The following is a 25,499-nucleotide window of genomic DNA, read 5'->3' as shown; positions in this document are numbered from 1 at the left end:
TTTTTTTTTTTTTTGAGACGGAGTCTCGCTCTGTCACCCAGGCTGGAGTGCAGTGGCCGGATCTCTGCTCACTGCAAGCTCCGCCTCCCGGGTTTTAGGCCATTCTCCCGGCTCAGCCTCCCGAGTAGCGGGGACTACAGGCGCTCGCCACCTCGCCCGGCTAGTTTTTTGTATTTTTTAGTTGAGACGGGGTTTCACTGTATTAGCCAGGATGGTCTCGATCTCCCGACCTCGTGATCCGCCCGTCTCGGCCTCCCAAAGTGCTAGGATTACAGGCTTGAGCCACCGCGCCCGGCCATTTATTTACTTTTTTGAGACGGAGTCTTGCTCTGTCCCCCAGACTGGAGTACAGTGGGAGGAGCTTGGCTCACTGCAAGCTCCGCCTCCCGGGTTCATGCCCTTCTCCTGCCTCAGCCTCCCAAGTAGCTGGGACCAGCACCATGCCCGGTTAATTTTTTTGAGTAGGCGCCCACCACCATTCCCGGTTAATTTTTTTGTATTTTTAGTAGAGATGGGGTTTCACCGTGTTAGCCAGGATGGTCTCGATCTCCTGACCTCGTGATCTGCCTGTCTCTGCCTCCCAAAGTGCTGGGATTACAGCTGTGAGCCACCTCACCCAGCCAAAACTTTCCATTTCTAATTTTACAAAGTTATGCTTTAGATTTAATAAGAACACAGCAGCCATATTAACAGTTTAAAACACTGTCATGTTGGTAATTCAGGGCGAAACATAACCAGTTCAGACTTTAAAAGCAAAGCAAAAAAAATCCACATTTCCCATTCAACCACTTTGTCAGAAGAAGGAGGAAAAGCCCAGCACAGTGGCTCTCCCTGGTAATCCTAGCACTTTGGGAGGTGGAGGTGGGAGGATCCCTTGAGCCCAGGAGTTTGAGACAAGCCTGGACAACAGAGCGAGACCTTGTTTCAAAAAAGAAAACAAGAAAAAGAATGATAATGCCACTTCCAGAGAGTAGGAGAGCTTGGCTAAATATGAAATAAGATATCATAAAAAAAGAGCCACCTTGGCCGGGCGCGTTGGCTCATGCCTGTAATCCCAGCACTTTGGGAGGCCGAGGCGGGCGGATCACGAGGTCAGGAGATCGAGACCATCCTGGCTAACACGGTGAAACCCCGTCTCTACTAAAAATGCAAAAAATTAGCCGGGCGAGGCGGCGGGCGCCTGTAGTCCCAGCTACTCGGGAGGCTGAGGCAGGAGAATGGCGTGAACCCGGGAGGCGGGGCTTGCAGTGAGCCGAGATCGCGCCACTGCACTCCAGCCTGGGCGACTAAGCGAGACTCTGTCTCAAAAAAAAAAAAAAAAAAAAAAAAAAGAGCCACCTTGGCCAAGCACGGTGGCTCACACCTGTAATCCCAGCACCTTGGGAGGCTGAGAAATAAGATACCATAAAAAAAGAGAAGAGGTATTTCTAAAACTAACCTAACCTTAAAAACATGGCCTATGGCCAGTGTGTTATTTTCAAAGTATAAAATGAATCTCACAATGTTGCTGTAAGTACTCCACTTCTCAGGTGACCTTTGAGATCAGAATTGCTCTATTTAAAGACATGGCCCAGGAAACTGAAGTTAGACAGTAAGCTTCTATTTAAATCTTTTAAAAAGTAGCAGCTGACATTGGGATAGTAACAGGCCATAGGGTGCAGTTTTAAATAGAGATTTATTCCAATGCCAAAAATTCTACTGGGGATGGAAGTAACTTCTAGAAACAGTAGTTTAAATGAGTGCTTTACAAGTCCAAGATATTGAACACCAGAGTACTCAACTGTGTGCTGTAGCTCTAAGAGCTGTGACACTTGGCCAGGCACAGTGGCTCACACCTGTAATCCCAGCACCTTGGGAGGATGAGGCAGGAGGATTGCTTGAGCCCCAGGAGCTTGAAACCAGCCTGGGCAACATAGCAAGACCCCATCCCTTTAAAAAAAAAAAAAAAAAGAGCTGTGATACTTGCTGCATGTGAGGTGGTTTAAGAAACCATTATCTTCATGATTGTGTCTTGAGAATTTCTCAGGGACTCTAACCACCACTTAAACCTTGTTTGTGAATGTGTTTTTCCCTGCATCAGTAAAGAAAATTGGCCAGGCGTGGTGGCTCACATCTGTAATCCCAGCACTTTGAGTGACCAAGGTGGGCAGATCGCTTGAACCCAGGACCTTGGGACCAGCCTGGCAATGTGGTGAAACCCCATCTCTAAAAATAAAAACAAAAAATAAAGAAAATCCCAAGACAGGCCAGGTGCGGTGGCTCAGGCCTGTAATCCCAGCACTTTGGGAGGCCGAGGCAGGCGGATCACGAGGTCAGGAGATCAAGACCATCTTGGCTAACATGGTGAAACCTCGTCTGTACTAAAAATACAAAAAATTAGCCAGGCGTGGTGGTGGGCGCCTGTAGTCCCAGCTACTCAGGAGGCTGAGGCAGGAGAATGGCGTGAACCCAGGAGGCGGAGCTTGCAGTGAGCCGAGATTGCGCACGCACTCCAGCCTGGGCGACAGAGCGAGACTCCATCTCAAAAAAAAAAAAAAAAGAAAAGAAAATTCCAAGTCAACCAATATTACAAGAACTGCTGGTAAAACATATTGTAGTCTGTCCCTGGATCTAAAATAAATAAGTTGAGATACTCATTTTAAATCTTGGCCTTGAAGATAATATATCCCTAAATGCGGAAATATGAAAGAGCTCAACAACTAAACTAGAAGACAGGACAGATTGTACTATGCGTTTAATAGTAAATGTTTATTTTATTTTATTTTATTTTATTTTTTGAGACAGAGTCTTGGTCTGTCACCCAGGCTGGAGTGCAGTGGCACGATCTCAGCTCACTACAACTTCTGCCTTCCGGGTTCAAGTGATTCTCCTGCCTCAGCCTCCTGAGTAGCTGAGATTACAGGTATGCATCACCATGCCCAAATTTATTTTTAGTAGAGACAGGGTTTGGCCATGTTGGCCAAGCTGGTCTCAAACTCCGGACCTCAGATGATCTGCCTGCCTCAGCCTCCCAAAGTTCTGGGATTACAGGTGTGAGCCACTGCGCCCGGCCAGATGTTAACTTTTAACCTTTATTCTATCTGGACAGTGAACTAGATTGTTTTGTAGTCTAGCAAGAAAAGTGTTTAGTGGCAATAAGATTTACTCATTCAATAAAAAATTACTGAGCAACTACTATGTGCCGGGCACTGTTCTAGGCATAGGGTCCGCAGCAGTGCACAAAGAGACAAAATTTCTGCTCTCATAAGAGTTTAGATTCTGACAAAATATATAACATAGTACATGATGCTAGGTGCTATGGAGAAACACAGGAAAGTGGATGCTTAATTTCAAATACGGGTCATCAGAGGCAGCCTTACTAAGGTGACATTTCAGCAGGCCAGGGTGGAGTATCCAGACAGAAGATACACTGAGTGCAGAGGCCCTGGATCAGGGTATTCTGGTGAGTTCAAGAATCAGCAGGAAGACCAGTGTCTGGAGTGGAGTCAAGGGCAGAGGGAGTAGTAGAAAATGAAGTCAAGGCCAGGTGTGGTGGTGCACCCCTGTAATTCCAGCACTTTGGGAGGCTGAGGCAGGTGGATCACTTGAGGTCAGGAGTTCGAGACCAGTCTGGCCAACATGGTGAAACCCTGTCTCTACTAAACATATGAAAATTAGCTGGGCATGGTGGCAGGTGCCCGTAATCCCAGCTATTCAGGAGGCTGAGGCAGGATAATCACTTGAACCCAGGAGGCGGAGGTTGCAGTGAGCTGAGATTATGCCACTGCACTCCAGCCTGGGCAATAAGAGCGAAACTCCATTTCAAATAAATAAATAAAAGAAAATGAAGTCAAGGTCAAGGGCAGGGCCATTCATTTATTACTTGCCATGTTAAGGACTTTGCTTTTCTTTCTGAGAAGGGAAGCTTTGGGAGGATTTTTGAGAGGAGTAACATTTTAAAAGGATCCCCCTGGCCACAGGGATGATAACGGACTCGTAGGAAACTCGAGGCACAGATTTTGATGGGTGGAGAGATCGGCAGCTTAGATTTGAATAGGTTCAATTTCATGTACTTGGTAAGACATCTTACCAAGCACCATGTCAAGGCCTATCAAACAGGCAATTGTATAGTAAAGTCTGGAGCTCAGGAGAGGGATCCAAGGTAGTGACATAAATTTGTATATTTATTTATTTAGAGACAGGCTCTTGCTCTGTCGCCCAGGCTGGAGTGCAGTGGTACAATCTCCATTCACTGCAACCTCCACCTCCCAGGCTCAAATGATCCTCCCACATCCACCTCCCAAGTAGCTGGGATCACAGACATGTGCCATCATGCCTGGCTAATTTTTGTATTTTTAGTAGAGACGGGGTTTTGCCATGTTGCCCAGGCTGGTCTCAAACTCCTGGCCTCAAGTGATCCGCCCCCCTTGGCCTCCCACAGTGCTGGGATTACATGCATGAGCCATCATGCCTGGCCAATTCGTATATTGAAAGCCATGAGCCATGGATGAGATGTCCAAAGGAGTACACACAGAAAAAAGAACTGGGGCACGCCAGCATTTAGAGGTTGAGCAGATCCCCAACAAGGAACTAGCAAAGAAGACTTAAGCAGCTGCTGAGGGCCGGGAGTGGTGACTCATGCCTGTAATCCCAGCACTTTGGGAGGGTGAGGTAGGAAGATCACTTGAAGTGAGGAGTTGGAGACCAGCCTGGCCAACATGGTGAAACCCCATCTCTATTAAAAATACGAAAATTAGCTGGACACAGTGGCGCACGCCTGTGGTCCCAGCTACTTGGGAGGCTAAGGTGGGAGAATCACTTGAACCCAGGAGGTGGAGGCTGCAGTGAGCTGAGATCACACCACTGCACTCCAGCCTGAGCAACAGAGCAAGAGCTTGTCTCAAAAAAAAAAAAAAAGGAAAAAAAAAGCTGGTGAGGAAGAAGGCAAACCAGTTAAATATCTAGAATGGGACCATCTAATACACAGTGCCACATGTGCTATTTAATTAGAATTTAAAACTCAGTTTCTCAGTCACATTAGCCGCATTTTTTCTTTTTGAGAGACAGGATCTCACCCTGTTGCCCAGGCTGGGGTGCAGTGGTGCGATCATAGCTCACCGCAGCTTCAAACTCCTGGGCTCAGGGTATCGTTCCACCTTAGCTTCCCAAGTTGTCAGCATACAGGTGTGAGCCACCATGCCAGGCTCATGTTAGCCCCGTTTCAAGAGCTACTTTCGGGTAGCTATTGGCTACCGATCTGGACAGCAAAGATAAAGCACATCGCCAGCATTGCTCAAGTTCTATTGGACGGTGCTGGTCAAGAAGACAACTGAAGAAAGTATCTCAAGGACAGGGAGTGTCAAAAACTAATAGTAATAATAATTTGAGGGTAGAGACTTGACCATTGGATTTAGTTATGTGTAAGTGACCAGCAACTTCCTGACAGGACAGCAGTTTTGGTAGAGCGGGAGGCAAAAGCCTGATAGAAGTATATTCAGGACAAACTGGAGGAGAGGACTCGAAATCAAAAGAGACAGCTCTCAAGATTTGCAATTAAGATGGCTAGGGTGAATTGAACTGCAACATATTTGTTGAAGCTGTTCCAAAGACAAGCACAATTCTCATGACAGCTGAGTTTTTGGCAAATGGCACATAAAAACCCATGGACCAGCGATTTGTAACCCTGAGAGAATCATTTGAAGATTGCTTGGGGTCCATCCCAGAGACGTAACTCGTTGGAAAGGGACCCTGGCATTGTTTAAATATAAGAAGTTTTCCTTGGGTAATTCTAATGTACATAAAGCCACAGTCCAAGACCTACTCACTGCCTTAGAGCAAAGCATAAATACGAATGCATGATGATTCCCAACCATGCTCCAAAATTATATGGCACTTCTTATGTTGGAAAATTTATTTATTTATTTATTTATTTATTTATTTATTTTATTATTTTTTTTTTTTTGAGACGGAGTCTCGCTCTGTCGCCCAGGCTGGAGTGCAGTGGCCGGATCTCAGCTCACTGCAAGCTCTGCCTCCCGGGTTTATGCCATTCTCCTGCCTCAGCCTCCCGAGTAGCTGGGACTACAGGCGCCCGCCACCTCGCCCGGCTAGTTTTTTGTATTTTTAGTAGAGACGGGGTTTCACCATGTTAGCCAGGATGGTCTCGATCTCCTGACCTTGTGATCCGCCCGTCTCAGCCTCCCAAAGTGCTGGGATTACAGGCTTGAGCCACCGCGCCCGGCTGAAAATTTATTAAATGATGGCACATATTTGCTGCAAAGATGAGACATGGTATTGTGGTAAGTTTTTCTGCCAGTGTTTTGGAGATTGAGAATGTTAAATCCATCAAGATAGGAATCAACACTAGATAATCTTTGCTTATTATTTTTATTTTTTTTTGTTTAAGACAGAGTTTCGCTCTTGTTGCCCAGGCTGGAGTGCAACAGTGCGATCTCGGCTCACCACAAACTCCGCCTCCCGGGTTCAAGCGATTCTCCTGCCTCAGCCTCCTGAGTAACTGGGATTACAGGCATGCCCCACCACACCCGGCTAATTTTGTATTTAGAGTAGAGATGGGATTTCACCATGTTAGCCAGGCTGGTCTAGAATTCCCGACCTCAGGTGATCCGCCCACCTCGGCTTCCCAAAGTGCTGGGATTACAGGCATGACCCACCGCGCCCAGCTGATAATCTTTAAAAAAAAGAAAAGAAAAAAAAAAGACTAACCCTACTCACCATGAACAAATGTGCTGGTTTCATTACCCTGGGGGTACAGTTACTCATAGAAGCACTTTATCTGGGGCCGGGCGCGGTGGCTCAAGCCTGTAATCCCAGCACTTTGGGAGGCCGAGACGGGCGGATCACGAGGTCAGGACATCGAGACCATCCTGGCTAACACGGTGAAACCCCGTCTGTACTAAAAATACAAAAAAAAATTAGCCGGGCGCGGTGGCGGGCGCCTGTAGTCCCAGCTACTCGGGAGGCTGAGGCAGGAGAATGGCGGGAACCCGGGAGGCGGAGCTTGCAGTGAGCCGAGATCGCGCCACTGCACTCCAGCCCGGGCGACAGAGCAAGACTCTGTCTCAAAAAAAAAAAAAAAAAAAAAAAAGAAGCACTTTATCTGATGACTGTACTTCCCCAAAGAAAAGCTTTTCCTTAACTGTACAAATTTTGAAAGAGAATCAAATTCTAACCTTTAGGGAATCACAACTTTTACTTTAAAACTGGTATTATGAACAATTTAATATTAAAAAAAGAGACAACTTAGAAACTAGTAGCATCTTTAAAACCAGAAAATTTACATGGGGACTAAAGCTCCATGAATTACATGATTCTGTAATTCAGTTTCTGTTCCCTATACTGGCACTTTTGAAAAAATAAAATATCTGGCATGTTTTGGTGAAAAATCTCAACAGGATTACTTCATTTCACATATAGTTGCAAATAAAATCACCTATCAAATCACTATAGGATATAGCTCTATTTTTCTCATCTCTGGAAGCAACTGTTTCCTAGTTATGAATCCTAGAATGTTTGTCCCCTCCCTAAAATCCCTGAAGCACTTACTATATTTGCTGTTCATCTCACTAAGTAATCCTGTATTCACTGTTTTTTGTATTGTGATGTGAATATGAAATAAATGGGCTGGGCACAGTGGCTCACACCTGTAATGCCAGCACTTTGGGAGGCCAAGGCGGGTGGATCACCTGAGGTCAGGAGTTCGAGACCAGCCTGGCTAACATGGTGAAACACCATCTCTACTAAAAATACAAAAATTAGCCAGGTGTGGTGGCATGCACCTGTAATCCTAGCTGCTTGGGAGGCTGAGGCAGGAGAATCACTTGAACCCAGGAGGCAGAGGTTTCAGTGAGCCAAGACCACATCATTATTCTCCAGCCTGGGCAACCCAGTAAGACTCTGTCTCAAAAAAAAAAAAAAAAGAAAGAAAGAAAAGAAAAGAAAAAAATGATGATCTGCTATCATACACAGGTCTCCTAGCCATCAATTTCTTTTTTCTTTTTTTTGTTTTTTTGAGACAGAGTCTTGCCCCAATGGCACCATATCAGCTCACTGCAACCTCCGCCTCCTGGGTTCAAGTGATTATCCTGCCTCAGCCTCCCGAGTAGCTGGGATTACAGGCAAACGCCTCCATGCTCAGCTAATTTTTGTATTTTTCAGTAGAGTCAGGGTTTCACTCATGTTGGCCAGGCTGGTCTCAAACTCCTGACCTTGTGATCCACCCACCTCGGCCTCCCAAAGTGCTGGGATTACAGGCGTGACCCACTGTGCCCAGCCGCCAGGCTAATTTTTTAATTATTCCCTAGCCATCAATTTCAACTTCTTCCTCTATCCAAGAGCTAACAGATTAAAAAATATATTTCACTTTTCCCTCTTTACCTTACCTAAAAAATGCTTTGAACTATTAAATAGCCACAAACTAGAAATAACCCACAACTTGGATAAATAGCTCCTAAATAATCAAAAAGCAGATTAAACCTGCAATCTGAAATGCAGTAATTACATTTGGAAACACTAAGTTTACTACATTATCCTACTCTATTTTAATATTTCTACTATCAAGGCAAAAGGCAATATAATCTTGAAAGACAGAGATGGACTGAACATTTTCTTACCAAATCCCAAAATACTAGAATTTGAAGTATCAAGAGAGATGGATCTCCTTCATTCAAAAGGAATTACTACTTTGCAATACCAGTGGCAACCTCACAAACCTTGCATTACATGAAAGTTTTTTTTTTTTTTGAGATAAGTCTTGTTCTTGTGGCCCAGGCTGGAGTGCAGTGGCGTGATCTTGGCTCACTGCAACTTCTCTCTCCCGGGTTCAAGCGATTCTCCTCCCTCAGCCTCCCAAGTAGCTGGGATTACAGGCATGCACAACCAGCCCTGGCTGATTTTTGTATTTTTAGTAGAGACAGGGTTATGCCATGTTGTCCAGGCTGGTCTTGAATTCCTGGCCTCAAATGATCTGCCCGCCTCGGACTCCCAAAGTGCTGGGAGTAGCATGAGCCATCCTTTTTAATACAAATGGGGTCTTGCCATGTTGCCCAGGCTGGTCATGAACTCCTGGGCTCAGGCTATCCTCCCACCTCTGCCTCCCAAAGTGCTGGGCTTACAGATGTGAGCCACCACGACCAGCCTACATAAAGCATTTATAAAACAAAACTGAAATAATTGTCTTAAATCACTGCCTCAAGACTAATAAAACTGAAAACTCTTGATGATTTACCTCAGATTACTCTCTTTTTTGAGAAGCAGTATAGAATGATAAAAAAGCTGGAGATCTGAAGCTGACATCCTGGGTTCAAATCTTGGCTCTTTCATTTACTGGCTGTATGACTATGTACCAGTTATTCGTATGTGTTTCAGATTTCTTCCTCTGTAAAAGGATACTAGTAGCAGTATAATACCTGCCTCCCAAGACTGTTGTGAAGAATAAATGTAAATCACTCATAAACAATGCCTGTAACATGCATACTGAAGACTTAAAAGATGCAAGTGATTTGGTCATCTGAACCTCACAGAAACAGGTATTTCAAACTGCTGCTTACTTTGAGGATTCCATGTACTGTATCAAAAGATATATCATTTCAGTAACTAGACCTTTGGAGGCAGTGAGATAAATGAGACTAATTTATCTGAAAGATCTGATCTGCTACTTTTGCATGACAAAGGTACCTGCTTTATCTTTTAAGTAAAAGCTTGCTATGAAATACTCAGCCTTCCTTTCTGCTTCAGTCAGATGTAGTGAAAAGATGAGGTTGCTAGGAAACTTTCAGATTTCTAGTAGACAAATGGAGAAGAACTTGTCAATAATATTGCCATTTCCATTATTTGACATGACTGGGCAAACAGTACCCAGTGCTTAAAACATTTGTCATTTGTGAGAAGCACTATGCCTCTGTGGTTAGTAACGAAGGCATGAGAATACCTGGTTATAACCCTGGCTCTGCTACTCGCTGTGACCTTTGGCAAGTTACTTGCCTTCTCTGCCTCAGTTTCCTTATCTGTGAAATCTGGATAATAATAGCCATCTTATAGGGTTGTTCAGAGTTAACATGAGTTAATTTCCATAAAGCTCTTAGAATAGGGTTCAACAGAATCAGCACCAAAAAGTGTTAAGATTATTATTAAAAGCATAAAATGTTTTCCAGTATTAATGACATAACTGTATAAAAATATATCTTGATCTCACACAGAAAAGAAGACATTCTACTGTGTCCATGTTTTAGTTATTTGTATTAGTACCAGATGTGAGGTAGTACAAATGCAAAGGAGAAGGTATACAAGGATCACATCTTCATGTAATTAACCTACTGCCTGACGACCTGACCTTGGGCCAGAAAAGAAAATCAGAAAGATTATGACTTGATAGCATCTTTTAGAGGGGTCTCATGCATCTGATAAGGACTGGACTAAATTACCTGTTATAGGCTGGGCGTGGTGGCTCATGCCTGTTATCCTAGTACTTTGGGAGGCTGAGACGGATCACTTGAGGTCAGGAGTTCGAGACCAGCCTGGCCAACATGGTGAAACCCCATCTCTACTAAAAAATACAAAAATTAGCCGGGCATGGTGGCGGGTGCCTGTAATCCTAGCTACTTGGGAGGCTGAGGCAGGAGAATAGTGTGAACCTGGGAGGCGGAGGTTGCAGTGAGCTGAGATCGTACTACTGTACACCAGCCTGGGTGACAGAGCGAGACTCCGTCTCAAAATAAATAAATAAATAAAATACAGCTGGGCATGGTGGCTCATGCCTGTAATCCCAGGCCTTTGGGAGGCTGACACAGGCGGATTACCTTGGGTGAGGAGTTTGAGAACAGCCTGGCCAACATGCTGTAACCCTCTCTACTAAAATAACAAAAATTAGCCAGGCGTAGGGGCAGTCACCTGTAATCCCAGCTACTCAGGAGGCTGAGGCAAGAGAATCTCTTAAACCGGGGAGGTAGAGGTTGCAGTAAGCCAAAGGTTTCAGTGAGCCGAGAATGCACCACTGCACTCCATCCTGGGTGACACAGCAAGGCTCCGTCTCAAAAAATAATAATAATAATTTCAATTAATTAATAAATACCCTGCTTATTTTCATTGAACACATTGTTTCCATCTTCTATTTGTAAGTTATTTCTAGCCTTTCAACATTTACCATTTAGTCTCTTCCCAAATAGTTTTCTAAACTAGTAGCAATGGGGCACATGTTCTCAGGGCCTCCTGAGACTGTGTCACAAGCCATGGAAAAAAAATTTTTTTTAATTAAAAATAGCTGGGCATGGGAGCCACGCCAGTAATCCTAGCACTTAGGGAGTGCTAGAGGGGAGGAAAGCTTGAGCCCAGGAGTTCGAGACCTGCCTGGGCAACGTGGCGAGACCTCATTCTCCACAAAAAAGAAAAATATAAAAAATAAAACCATTAAAAGCACTAATAATAATTTAGCTAGCCATTACCAAGAGGAAGAACAAATTCTGCTTATCAAGACAACCATTACCTTAATACTTTTTTTAGCAATGCCTCATAAGCTGACAGCAAGTATAAACAGCTGGCTTAGCTGCAATAGAATGAATCGGTGTTTTAAGTGTGAAGAATTTAAAGCAAGCCAAGTAATTGTATAAAATTTAAATTTTATGATCATGTCTGGACCTTTTTACACTTAACACAATGGAAATGTTCATATTCATTTTTTTTCCCCAAAGGAAAAATTTCTGAATCATCACTATGTTGCACAGTAGAATAGAAATATGAATTCAGGTACTCAGTCAAGTTTCTAAAGAATGCAAATAACAGACACGATTTAACTTCCAAAATCTGAAGTCATCAACATGATTTTGTAGTACTCTATCTCAGGTTTTACCTAAAAATTCATTATTATTCAGATAAAGATAGCCCCCTGATCACATGTTTTTAAAAAGCCTCTGCCCCACCACAACTTCCTGAGATCTGTGAAGAAACTGCAGTCTTGTGATCAGACTCCATATAGGACTGGCAGTTTTGTAATCGTAGGGAAAAAACGGTGACTGATTTTATGTGTCAATCAGTTGTAGTCTGCTGATCTGATTAGAAGCCTTGACAAATGCCTGGTGGCGATTGCAAATAACTGCCAAGCATATAGGGATGATACAGTAGCCCACTGTTTTGGGATCAGCTCTTGTACAAGAGTATAGGAACAAAAACATCTGTAAGTAAGGTACCAGAAAAATAATTGTCCACAACCAAAAAGGCAAGGAGAGTAATCGAGCTTTCAAGGAGTGTGTCCATGTGGTTCCTTCAAGGGGCTCCTCAGGGTGCTGTTGAATGTGTTCCAAGGCCAGCCTATTGTAAGTCTCATTGATTTCAAAAACATAGTAAAATGCTGCCGCACTTGCTAACAGATACAATCCCACTCCAATCCATCCCATCCGCTGACGGAAATTCATCATTCTCCATGCTCTGTGCCTTCAAATTAAAAAAGAAAATACAATTAGGGTCTTGTAGTACTGTCACCGCAACTACTCCAAATGTACTTGCTTTATCTCCAAGAATTCTAGGTCGGGCGCGGTGGCTCACGCCTGTAATCCCAGCACTTTGGGAGGCCGAGGCGGGCGAATCACGAGGTCAGGAGATTGAGACCATCCTGGCTAACACAGTGAAACCCCGTCTCTACTAAAAATACAAAAAATTAGCTGGGCGTGGTGGCGAGCGCCTGTAGTCCCAGCTACTCGGGAGGCTGAGGCAGGAGAATGGCGTGAACCCGGGAGGCAGAGCTTGCAGTGAGCCGAGATCGCGCCACTGCACTCCAGCCTGGACGACAGAGTGAGGCTCCCTCTCAATAAAATAAAATTAAATTCGAAAGCATCCCACTAACACACTTAAGATTTAAAATAATTAAACGCCTATTAAGAAATGTAAAACTTACAGGTTTTGTGTAATAGTTACAATAAAAAAACAAACAAAAACAAAATAACCATTGATTTCAGTATATACTGAGTTCTGCTTTTTAACGGGAATCTCAGAATAAATCACTGCATCCTACTTAAACAGGTCCATAATACCCGCCCTCCAGAAACTGGAATTAAACTAGTTTCCCACAGCACTTTTCACTTCGACAGGTGAAACACTTTCGGCTTTACAGTACTGCTTCAGATGTGAACGCGGGGTGCTACAAGTCAAGCCCCCAAGTTAAGACAGTAACTCCTAAGCACTTACAATGGTCCCGAAAATCTTCCTGTTCCCACGGCAAGCGTTAAAGAGTCATTCAGCTCTGAATAATCGGGTGGCTTTGGCATTTCAGAGAAAGCCACCATAAAATAAATCCCCTGGGTCACCCGGCTAGGAGAAAGGTGAGCGCCGCCAGCCTGGAGCACCAGCTACTAGTGATTAAGAACGGCGTGACTGCGGCGGGTCACGCGCGGCCCGGCCCCCGTCGCCGCCGCCGGAGACCCGCTATGGGGACCTGACCCGGCCGGGAGGCGTCCCCGCCACAAGGGCCTCCAGGCGGCCGGCCCCGCCCCCTGCCGCGCTGCAGCGCCGGCACGCCGCGACCAGGGTTGTGCTGACTGCGCCAGGCCCGGGCCTCACAGCCCTGCAGCGTCGCGAGCCCAGCGCCAGTCAGCGGCCGCCGGCAGAGCCTGCCTGCAAAGCTAAGGTCCCGGATCTCACCTTCCTGTCCCGGGTGGCCAGCCCGCCCGCCGTCCCGGATGCCACCGCAGTCGGGGCTTCCGGCTCGGGCCGGAAGCGCGCGCGCCCCGCCCCCCAGAGGCCCGCCCCCCCATGACGTCAGATCGCCCCCGCCCGCCGCGCAGCTTCCCCCAGCGAGACCTAAACAGCTGGAATCCGCGCTGGAGCTGGGGGTCTAGCTGCGCGGGTGGCGGCACGTCCCTTCAGGTGGGCGGCTGTCTGGGTCTGGCGACGGCGCTCCTCAGCCTTTCCTCCCGGTGCCCGCTCGCGACTGTCATCGCCCCATCACTTCTTGCTGCGGAGAGCACCACAAGCACCTGGAGGACCGGCATCAGTCGCTTTGGCCCCTGAGTGTCCATCCGAGCCTAGGGGAGCCCGCCCTCCCGCGCCTCGTCGGGCCCGGCCAGGCACCTCCGCCGCCGGTGCACGGACGCGGGCACCGAGCACTAGATTACGGTGAGTGGAAGCTGGCCCGGAGAGGCCCTGCAGGCCCGACATCCGCCAGGCACCAGGGCTGGGAGGGGTGAGGGGCGCGCGCCGCAGTGCGGCGTCCCTGGAGTCGCCGCGGGGGGCAGGGCGCGCGGGGCTTGGGGCCTGCACGCGTGCCTTGGACGTTGGCACCCTTAGCTAACCTGTCTGCTGTGTTTTGCAGGCTGCTGGACCTCGGCACGTTGACGAGATTTCCCTGCGGTACCGCGGAGGATTACTTTGAATTGCAGTGGCCGCCTGTGGTCTGGAATATTTAGAACTTAAGTCTATTATTTCGGGCACCATGACTTTGAGGCTTTTGGAAGACTGGTGCAGGGGGATGGACATGAATCCTCGGAAAGCGCTGTTAATTGCCGGCATCTCCCAGAGCTGCAGTGTGGCAGAAATCGAGGAGGCTCTGCAGGCTGGTTTAGCTCCCTTGGGGGAGTACAGACTGCTTGGAAGGATGTTCAGGAGGGATGAGAACAGGAAAGTAGCCTTAGTAGGGCTTACTGCGGAGACTAGTCACGCACTGGTCCCTAAGGAGATACCGGGAAAAGGGGGTATCTGGAGAGTGATCTTTAAGCCCCCTGACTCTGATAATACATTTTTAAGCAGATTAAATGAATTTTTAGCGGGAGAGGGCATGACAGTGGGTGAGTTGACCAGAGCTCTTGCACATGAAAATGGCTCCTTAGACCTAGAGCAGGGCATGATCCCAGAAATGTGGGCCCCTATGTTGGCACAGGCATTAGAGGCTCTTCAGCCTGCCCTGCAATGCTTGAAGTATAAAAAGCTGAGAGTGTTCTCGGGCAGGGAGCCTCCAGAACCAGGAGAAGAAGAATTTGGACGCTGGATGTTTCATACTACTCAGATGATAAAGGCGTGGCAGGTGCCAGATGTAGAGAAGAGAAGGCGATTGCTAGAGAGCCTTCGAGGCCCAGCACTTGATGTTATTCGTGTCCTCAAGATAAACAATCCTTTAATTACTGTCGATGAATGCCTGCAGGCTCTTGAGGAGGTATTTGGGGTTACAGATAATCCTAGAGAGTTGCAGGTCAAATATCTAACCACTTATCAGAAGGATGAGGAAAAGTTGTCGGCTTATGTACTAAGGCTGGAGCCTTTGTTACAGAAGCTGGTACAGAGAGGAGCAATTGAGAGAGATGCTGTGAATCAGGCCCGCCTAGACCAAGTCATTGCTGGCGCAGTCCACAAAACAATTCGCAGAGAGCTTAATCTGCCAGAGGATGGCCCAGCCCCTGGTTTCTTGCAGTTACTGGTACTAATAAAGGATTACGAGGCAGCTGAGGAGGAGGAGGCCCTTCTCCAGGAAGTATTAGAAGGGCATTTCACCTGAGTCTCAGGGAATCACGAAGGGATATGGCAATGAGTAGAGCATGAAGGTAGAACAGTCTGTATACTCTTTGACACATACAATCCCTACCTTGTGCTGCCAAGTAACTCATTTTTGTGCAATTCTCATATAAGCCCTTTGTCGTTTCTATGCCTATTTAAAGTCTCCTAAAGGTGTAATTGACTAGGAAGGATGTAGTTGTACACTGCTGTTTACCTATTTAAATTCATCCTTGTGAATATCTTTGTTGTTGTTGTAGGGACAGAGTCTCGTTCTCACCCAGGCTGGAGTGCAGTGGAGCGATCTTGGCCCACTGCACCCTCCACCTCCCGGGTTTAAGCTATTCTCCTGCCTCAGTCTCCCGAGTAGCTGGGACTACTCGTGCCACCACGCCCAGCTAAGTTTTGCATTTTCAGTAGAGACAGGGTTTCACCATGTTGGCCAGGCTAATTTCGAACTCCTGACCTCAAGTGATCCACCTGCGTCAGCCTCCGAAAGTGCTGGGATTACAGGTGTGAGCCACTGCGCCCGGCCTCATCCCTGTGAATTTCTTATTGTACAAAAGTTCTTTCACTACCTGTGTGCAGTGCTCTGAGAGGACAGACAAGGCTCGGGTGTATATGCTGACCAGATCTCATTGAAATATCAGCTTGTTTGGTACGAGGCGCAAGTGTAGCATGTCACATGTGATCATGTTGGATCATTGACAGTTTTTAGGTATGTATTGACCTACATTTATGATGAAGATCCTGAGTGGAGGTTAAGATACTAAGTTATTTTCTGTATGAATCAAAATTATATTGATTCTGTGCAATCAAAACAAAAGGCAGAATAGAATGCTGAGATTGGTTAAGTTTCAATGACCATCTTTACAGATTTCTGCTATGTGTCATCAAAACATCTAGTTGAGTAACATTTTCACGATTGTTATAAAATTATAGATGTGAGCTTCTAAAATAAAGGAATGGTAATAAAATGACGTTGTCTGTTTTGTTTATATCAAGGTTCCAGGAGAGATTTCATTTGAATAAAGAGTTCCCAAATCATGAATCTGCAAACCACTGGACCTACACAAACGTAGTTCCTTGGACTCTTTCCTCTTGGTGCTCAGGGGTAGGAAACTGTTTTCTAAGTGAAGAGAGCTTCCACTGAAGCAGTAAAACAATGGGGTGAAACAAGACAGTGCACAAATTAGTGCAAGTAGTGCAGATGTATGTCAAATTTGGAGGGAGAAGGAAAGAAATGAACATTGTATGCTGCTGCTTGGAAGATTGGACTAAAAATTTCTCCGTTTACTCTCTTATTTAGTCCTCTTGGAAAAAGGTTGAGCAGTATAATCTTAGCACTTTGAGAGGCTGAGGCAGGAAGATTGCTTGAACCCAGGAGTTGGAGACCAGCCTGGGTAATGTAAAAAAAAAATTTTTTAAACTAGCCGGGCATGGTGGTGTGCACCTGCAGTCCCTGCTACTCAGGAGGCTGAAGTTGGAGGACTGCTTGAGGCCAGGAGGTCAAGGCTGCAGCATGCCATGATCATACCACTGCACTCCAACCCGGGTGACAGAGCAAGACCCTGTCTTAAAAAAAAAAAAAAAAAAATCGTGCAATATAGGAAAACTCAGTTTCACACTTGTGGAAATGGGCACAAAAGTTTAGAAATTTGGTGTGGTGGCTCACACCTGTAATCCCAGCACTTTGGGAGGCCAAGGCGGGCAGATCACGAGGTCAGGAGATCGAGACCATCCTGGCTAACACGGTGAAACCCCGTCTCTACTAAAAATACAAAAAAATTAGCCAGGCGTGGTGGTGGGCGCCTGTAGTCCCAGCTACTCGGGAGGCTGAGGCAGGAGAATCTCTTGGACCTGGGAGGCGGAGGTTGCAGTGAGCCAAGATCGTGCCACTGCACTCCAGCCTGGGCAAAGCGAGACTCCGTCTCAAAAAAAAAAAAAAAAAAAAAAAAAAGAAAGAAATTCAGTCAGGGTGAAACATCCTTGGGCCAGAATTCTATCCTCTGATCCTCTGTAGTAAGTGTAGTGAGTGATTAGGTCAGAATTCTCTCCTCTTTCTTTCTGCAAGGCCCATATTCTTTCTACTGCCAAGAAAGAGAAGCAATCATCAGGGAATCTATACCCAATAGCCTCACAAGGGAAGCAGGGCAGGCATTGGCTCCATTTCATAAATGTCCATCTTATGTGCATTGCAGGGGAATACAGTTGACCCTTGAATAACTTGGGGCTTCAGGGAGCCAGCCCACTGCACAATCTGTACATAAGTTTTGATTCCTCAAAAACTTAACTATTATTACTGACTGGAAGCCTTACCAATAACAGAAAGTTGATTAACATATTTTGTATGTTATTTGTATTATATACTATATTAAAGTAAGCTAAAGAAAAAATGTTCTTAAAATTATATGACTGGGTGCAGTGGTTCACACCTGCAATCCCAGCACTTTGGGAGGTCAAGGCAGGTGGATCACTTAAGTTCAGGAGTTTGAGACCAGCCTGGCCAACATGGTGAAACCCACACACACCTGTAACCCCAGCTACTTGGGAAATGAGGCGGGAGAATCGCTTGAACCTGGGAGGCGGAGGTTGCAGTGAGCTGAGATCGCAACACTGCACTCCAGCCTGGGCAACAGAGCGAGACTGTGTCTCAAAAAAAAAAAAATGGGGGAAGAAAATTGTAAGAGAAACTATATTTACAATTCATTAAAGAAGTGCATCATCATAAAGGTCTTCATCCTGGTTGTCATCTTCACATTGAGCAGGCTGAGGGAGAAAAGGAGGGTTGGTCTCGCTGTCTCAGTGGTGGCAGAGACGGAAGAAAATCTGTGGATAAGTGGACCTGTGTAGTTCAAGCTCCTGTTGCTCAAGAGTCAGCTACACGTTATTCTGGATCAGAAACCTACTGCAAATTAGACACTTAGCAGTGGAGAATATGAGAATCTATAAGACATGGGCAGGTGGCATGGGTTATCTTTTACCTTAAAAAAAAAAAAAAAAAAAAAAAAGCATGGTTAACAATTGCTGAAAGGTAGGATAAAGTATTTCATAAAGTACCCAAATTTGGAATGTGCACCTTGGTTTTAGATTCAAAGGCATGGTATAATGTTTGTGTTATGACTAAATGTCATGATTAGGTTCCCATAAATTCTTCCACGATGGAAAGATAAATATTAGATGATATATGGACTCTGAATAGATTAGAAGGTGTAATTCTGATCTTGTTTATATTTGTGTAGTCATTTGGAGTGTACAAGGCATTGTGACACGGGCCACTCACTTGCCCCTTCAGTAGTGGGAAGCAGACATGGTGAATGTGTGCACCCATGGGTGTTAATACAGGTTGCACCTCTCCATATGTGAGGCACTGAGCTGAGGGCTTAAGACTGTGTCATTAGATTTAGACTACAATCCCTGCCCTGGAGGTCTGTTCAGGGTCAGTGATGATAGCTGGTGTTGAACAGCAGATACTGTGCACCAGTGAACACATTTGCTCCTACAATGAGCTCAGTCCTTGATTTTTCCTGTTTTACAGATGAGACTGAGAAGCTAAGAAACTTGCCCAGGGTTTCACAGCTAGTGAGCAGCAGGCTCAGACATTTCCAGAGTTCCATCTTAATGTATTCTATGCTACCTTATTCAGAAACCTGCTATTTCCCCATTTGACAGATGAGAAGCTTGAGGATCAGAGAGATTCAATGCCAGGGGTAAGGGCTCATAGTCTGATTCCAGAAAGCTGTTCTTAAGGTGTTCTGACATGTATCTGGTTAACACTACATAATTTTTGTTTAGGTTATGTTTATGGAATCACATAAAATAAAATATACTCCCCTTAAATAGCTATGTTTCAACTGGGCGTGGTGGCTCACGCTGTAATCCCAGCACTTTGGGAGGCCAAGGCGGGCAGATCACCTGAGGTCAGGAGTTTGAGACCAGCCTGGCCAACATGGTGAAACCCTGTCTCTACTAAAAATAGAAAAATTAGCTGGGCGTGGTGGTGGGCACCTGTAATCCCAGCTACTGGGGAAGCTGAGGCAGGAGAATTGCTTGAACCCAAGAGGTGGAGGTTACAGTGAACTGAGTTTGTGCCACTATACTCCGGCCTAGGTGACAGAGTGAGCCTCCACCTCAAAAAAGAAAGAAAGAAAAAAAAAAAAAAGAAACCATCACAGATCACAGACTAGAGACTGAGGAAAGAGGTGGTGAACTAAATGTAATGTGTCCTGGAAGGGATCTTGGAACAGATAAAGGGCATGAGTGGAAAAGTGGGATCCAAGTATAGTTAGGAGGTTAGAGGTAACAGAAATGTGTCAATGTTAGTTTCCTGGAGGTGCCAAATGTACCATGGAAATGTAAAGTGTTAACAATAGGGGAAAGTAGGTGAGAATTCAGGAGCTCTCTGCGCTCTTTATAACTTATCTGTAAGCCTAAAACTACTATTAAAAAAATATTCATTGAAACACACACATAACTTGGGTTCCTAGATGTTTCAGCAAAAAGTAAAAAATAATTTAAAAAATAAGGACTGGGTGAGGTGGCTCATGCCTGTAATCCCAGCACTTTCGGAGGCTGGGGCAGGCTGATCATTTGAGCCTAGGAGTTCAAGACTGACCTGACCAACATAGTGAAACCCTGTCTCTACAAAACCACACGTGATAGTGCAGGCCTGTGGTCCCAGCTACTTGGGAGGCTGAGGTGGGAGGATCTCTTGAGCCTGGGGAATTTGAGGCTGCAGTGAGCCAAGATCGCACCACTGCACTCCAGCCTGGGCGACAGAGCAAGACCTTGTCTCAAAAAAAAAAAAAAAATCTGTGTAGATATATACACCATATGCATGGTAATAACAAATGACCTGAGATGCCAACCAGTAAAACAAGTCATTTCATTCATTGAAACACCACTAGGTGGCAGTTAGCACGAAGGGCAGGCCCCAGCCAAGCCAAAGCAGGAAAAGGGATTCTTACGTAAACAGGGTCATATCTAACCCTGGAAAACTAGAACATTTCTCCAGCTTTTATGCAGAAAAATATTTTTCAGTACTCAGTCTAGGACAATGACTTCTCTCTAGGTCCATGACATTCTAGAACCTTCTAATTCATTGGTCAGAGAGGCCTGGCCTCACCAAATGGATTGATCCCAGTCTGTTTAAGTGAGAACATTCTTCATGATTCCACTTCACTCCCAGCTAGTGTGTCTCTCAACATTGGAAACCAGATCAACTTCTGAAAGTCACTTATTTTAAAGAGAATGAAATTGAGGTTCAGGCCAGGCGCGTTGGCTCACACCTGTAATCCAGCACTTTGGGAGGCTGAGGCAGGCATATCACCTAAGGTCGGGAGTTCGAGATCAGCCTAACCAACATGGAGAAACCTCGTCTCTACTAAAAATACAAAAATTAGCTAGGCGTGGTGGCACATGCCTATAATACCAGCTACTCGGGAGGCTGAGGCGGGAGAATCACTTGAACCTGGGAGGCAGAGGGTGCGGTGAGCTGAGATCACGTTTCCAAATATTATCAGCATATCTTTTGATGAGTATGCCTTTTAATTCTCTCACTAGATTCTATACTCCTCTTTAAGGAGTATCACATCCCTACATAAGCCCAATACACTTGGAAGGTAATCAATATTTCTTTTCTTTTTTTTTTTTTTTTTTTTTTTTTTGAGACAGAGTCTTGCTCTGTCACCCAGGCTGGAGTGCAGTGGCCGGATCTCGGCTCACTGCAAGCTCCGCCTCCCGGGTTCACGCCATTCTCCTGCCTCAGCCTCCCGAGTAGCTGGGACTACAGGCACCCGCCACCTCGCCCGGCTGGTTTTTTGTAATTTTTAGTAGAGACGGGGTTTCACCGTGTTAGCCAGGATGGTCTCGATCTCCTGACCTCGTGATCCGCCCGTCTCGGCCTCCCAAAGTGCTGGGATTACAGGCTTCTTTTCTTTTTTGAGACATAGTTTTACTCTGTTGCCCAAGCTGGAGTGCAATGGTGCAAACACAGCCCACTGAAGCCACACTGCACTCCAGCCTGGGCAACAAGAGTGAAACTCTGTCTCAAAAAAAAAAAAAAAAGAATTTGAGATTCAAAGCACTATGGAGCTATGGTGGGTTCCCACATGCTCTCCTTCTACTGCTGCCAGCCAGCCTCACTCTGCTTTGAGAGGTGTTAGTTTTTTGTTTTGTCTTGTTTTATTGAGACTGAGTCTCACTCTGTCACCCAGGCTGGAGTGCAGTGATGTGATCTCGGCTCACTGCAACCTCCGCCCCCTGGGTTCAAGCGATTCTCCGCCTCAGCCTCCCAAATAGCTGGGATTACAGACACCTGCCATCATTCCTGGCTAATTTTTGTATTTTTGTAGAGATTGGGTTTCACCATGTTGGCCAGGCTGGTCTTGAACTCCTGACCTCAGGTCATCTGTCTGCCTCCACCTCCCAAAGTGCTGGGATTACAGGCGTGAGCCACCACGCCTGGCCTAGTTTTCTTTTTCTTTTCTTTTCTTTTCTTTTCTTTTCTTTTCTTTTCTTTTCTTTCTTTCTTTTTTTTGAGATGGGAGTCTTACTTTTGTTGCCCAGGCTGGAGTGCAATGGCACGATCTCCGCTCACTGCAACCTCCACCTCCAGGGTTCAAGCAATTCTCTTGCCTCAGTCTCCCGAGTAGTTGGGATTACAGGCATGCACCACCACACCCCGCTAATTTTGTATTTTTAGTAGAGACGGAGTTTCTCCATGTTGGTCAGGCTGGTCCCAAATTCCTGGCAGGTGATCTGCTTGCCTTGGCCTCCCAAAGTGTTGAGATTACAGGCGTGAGCCACTGCGCCCGGCCTATTCTTATATTACCATATAAACTGGGTAAGTATGTTAAATAAATTAATGTCATATATGACACTGACTTACTGATAATTATTCATTAATTCACTGTAAAGCAGGCTTGTAAGTCACCACCCTAAAAGGTGGGTTGGGGGTCAGAGGTTGGGTGGACAGTAGCAGAATTCTACAGATGAGGCGTGTGAGGCTCAGAGAGGGTGAGAAGCTTTGCTCCAGGAGACGAAGCCGAGTAGAGGTGGGGCCCAACTGGGAACCCGAATCTGAGGCTGCTTCTGTCTTGCTCTGTGACCTGAGCAGAGATGCTTAATTCCTCTTGGACTTCAGTTTATTTACCTACAAAATCTGTGCTCTCTTTTAGCTCTAAAACTCTGATTCTCAGAGGATTCTTTTGAGTATCTTTAAACTATAAACTGGGCCGGGTGCGGTGGCTCATGCCTGTAATCCCAGCACTTTGGGAGGCCAAGGTGGGCAGATCACTTGAGCTCATGAGTTTGAGACCAGCTAGGCCAACATGCTGAAACCCCGTCTCTACCAAAAATACAAAAAAATTAGTTGGGCATAGTGGTGCACGCCTGGAATCCCAGCTACTCAGGAGGCTGAGGCAGGAGGATCACTTGAACCTGGGAGGCAGAGGTTGCAGGGAGCCGAGATTACACTACTGCACTCCAGCCTGGGCAACAGTGAGACTCTGTCTCAAAAACATAAATAAGTAAGTTATAAACTGACTCTAAGTTCTTAATATTTGTCATTTAATATGCATTTCCAAATATTATCAGCATATCTTTTGATGAGTGTGCTTTTAACTCTCCCACTAGATTCTATACTCCTCTTCAAGGAGTATCACATCCCTAGATAAGCCCAATACACTTGGAAGGTAATCAATATTTCTTTTCTTTTTTGAGACATGGTTTTACTCTGTTGCCCAAGCTGGAGTGCAATGGTGCAAACACAGCCCACTGAAGCCTCAAATTCTTAGGTTCAAGCAATCCTCCAACTTCAGCCTCCTGAGTAGCTGGGACCACACACGCACAACACTATGTCCAGCCAATCAATAGTTCTTGTTTGTTTGGTTGGTTTTTCTTTTTGAGACAAGGTCTCACTCTGTCACCCAGGGTGGAGTGCAGTGCCACGATCATGTTTCACTGCAGCCTTGACCTCCCGGGCCCAAACAATCCTCCCACCACCTTAGCCTCCGGAGTAGCTGGGACCACAGGCATGCACTATCCCGGCCCGCGGGATCGTCACTGCAGGCCCTGGAAGAGGGGGTGGGAATTTGGGGAACAAGAGATACGAGAAATGGAGATAAGACAGTGCTCTGATCAAGTCTCTCCTTTAATGGCGGTAATGCAGTGCCTTATATACACTTGGAGGGGAAGGGGTTGGGCCAAGGCGAAAATGATCTCATCGTGGAGGGTGTGGCCAGATAGGTATTGGTTTCTCTGGTCGAAGGTCATGTGGCGCCTGCGCTGTCAGGTAGCAATTTTCGCGGGCGCGGGAAAAATGGGTGAAGAAGAAGCAGGAAGAGCGCCATCTTTTATGAGGTATTAATACAGGGGAAAAGGCGTTTTTAATCGTCAATTATTATTCGCTATGGCCGGGGCGTGCAGCTCCGGACAATGCACCACTGTGCCCAGCTAATTTTTTGTCATCGTTTGTAGGGATAGGGTTTCACTATGTTGCCCAGGCTGGTCTCAAACTCTTGAGTTCAAGAGATCCACCTGCCTCAGCAAGAGTAGGCATAAGGAAATGAATATAATCATTGGTGAACCTGTTTCTCACCTTGTTTCCTAAACCCAACCCATTAGCTCTCTTCTATTAATTATTAATAATAATAATAATAATTATTATTTTATTTTTTTTTTTTTTTGAGACGGAGTCTCGCTCTGTCACCCAGGCTGGAGTGCAGTGGCCGGATCTCAGCTCACTGCAAGCATCACTCCAATAATAATAATAATACAGCATAAATTATGCTACAGAAGAGACAACACTGTTCGCTACCACCCAGCACAGCAACTATTAACCTTTTTCCTCTTTTGTAATTAAGATTTGTTCACCCACTTTACAGAACCGTTAATATCAGAGGAAGTTCAACCTCTCCCCAGCCCTAATAGAAAGAATGGGTTGTAAATCTTTTGTTGTTGTTGTTTTTATTTGTTTATTTTAGAGATTTGGTCTCACTCTGTAGCCTATGCTGGAATGCAGTGGTGCAATCATAGGTCACTGCAGCCTCGAACTCCTGGGTTCAAGTGCTCCTCCTGTCTCAGCCTCCTGAAAGAATGGTAAATCTGAAAAGTTGAAATGATTTGGTATCCTTTGCCAAACTGCTTGCTATAGGCGTGGGCAAATAATTCAGATCTAGCCAGTGAAATATGAGCAGCTATTTTTTAAACTGTCTTCATAGGAGCATAGACTGTGGTGCCAGATTGCCCCAGGTCAGATTCCAGCTTCAGGCTGGGCACAGTGATTCACATCTGTAATCCCAGCACTTTGGGAGGCTGAGGAGGGCAGATCACTCGAGGTCAGGAGTTCAAAACCAGCCTGGCCAACATGGTGAAACCCTGTCTCTATTCAAAACACAAAAAAATTAGCCAGGTGTGGTGGCACATGCCTATAATCCCAGCTACTCAGGAGGCTGAGGCAGGAGAGTTGCTTGAACCTGGGAGGCAGAGGCTGCAGTGAGCCAAGATGGTGCCACTGCACTCCAGCCTGGATAACAGAGCAAGACTCCGTCTCCAAAAACAAAAATATTCCAGTTTCACCATTTTCTAACTCTGTGACCTTGGGCAACTTTATTAACCCTGCCTGGGGCCTCCGTTTCCGCAACTGAAAATGGGGATAACAATGAAACTCATTCACGGGATCATTGTGAGGATCCAATGAACCTGTACCTGTGAAGTGCTGTCAGTCACGGCACAGTGAATACTCAGTAGATAGCTCTTGTCTCTGTTCACCACTGCTGCATCATAAATTAACCCGGAACTTAGTGTCTGAAAGCAGCAATGGTTTAACAGCTGTTATCTCACAGTTTCTGTGGATCAGGAATCTGGGAGCAGCTTACCTGGGTGGTTCTGGTTCTCAGAGACTGCAGCAGAGCAGCCAGCCGGGGCTGCAGCCATATCTTAGATGATCCTCTTTCGCACTCACCCACGTGTGCCTGTCCACGGGGCTGCCTCATGACACAGGGCTGATTTCCCCTGGAAACAAGTGATCC

General features: G+C 45.8%; 2 protein-coding genes across 4 annotated transcripts; one reads left to right on the top strand and one right to left on the bottom strand.

Annotated features, from left to right (window-relative positions):
* Positions 1-11,592: 11,592 nt before the first annotated feature.
* TMEM251 (transmembrane protein 251) lies at positions 11,593-13,701 on the bottom strand. 2 transcript variants are annotated; one of them, XM_025391239.1, is made up of 2 exons: positions 13,627-13,701; positions 11,593-12,423 (listed from the first exon to the last, which is right to left on the bottom strand). In XM_025391239.1, exon 2 carries the CDS (start codon positions 12,405-12,407, stop codon positions 12,012-12,014), a length of 396 nt encoding a protein of 131 aa, XP_025247024.1. In that variant the 5' UTR covers positions 12,408-12,423; positions 13,627-13,701; the 3' UTR covers positions 11,593-12,011. The 2 variants fall into 2 exon arrangements, with proteins under 2 accessions (XP_025247024.1, XP_025247023.1); XM_025391238.1 differs by having other exon boundaries at positions 13,174-13,641.
* A 60-nt stretch (positions 13,702-13,761) lies between these two features.
* On the top strand, positions 13,762-16,448 carry MOAP1 (modulator of apoptosis 1). Of its 2 annotated transcripts, none has more exons than XM_025391236.1 (3): positions 13,762-13,851; positions 13,948-14,100; positions 14,297-16,448. In XM_025391236.1, the coding sequence occupies exon 3, from the start codon at positions 14,417-14,419 to the stop codon at positions 15,470-15,472; it is 1,056 nt and encodes a 351-aa protein (XP_025247021.1). In that variant the 5' UTR covers positions 13,762-13,851; positions 13,948-14,100; positions 14,297-14,416; the 3' UTR covers positions 15,473-16,448. The 2 variants fall into 2 exon arrangements, with proteins under 2 accessions (XP_025247021.1, XP_025247022.1); XM_025391237.1 differs by having other exon boundaries at positions 13,762-13,855; positions 13,950-14,100.
* Positions 16,449-25,499: the final 9,051 nt, after the last annotated feature.

The sequence above is a fragment of the Theropithecus gelada genome, chromosome 7b (assembly GCF_003255815.1).
Source record: "Theropithecus gelada isolate Dixy chromosome 7b, Tgel_1.0, whole genome shotgun sequence".
NCBI classification, from domain to species: Eukaryota; Metazoa; Chordata; class Mammalia; order Primates; family Cercopithecidae; genus Theropithecus; species Theropithecus gelada.
Note: the sequence above shows the minus strand (reverse complement) of the source record. Positions and strands in the feature narration are given on the sequence as shown.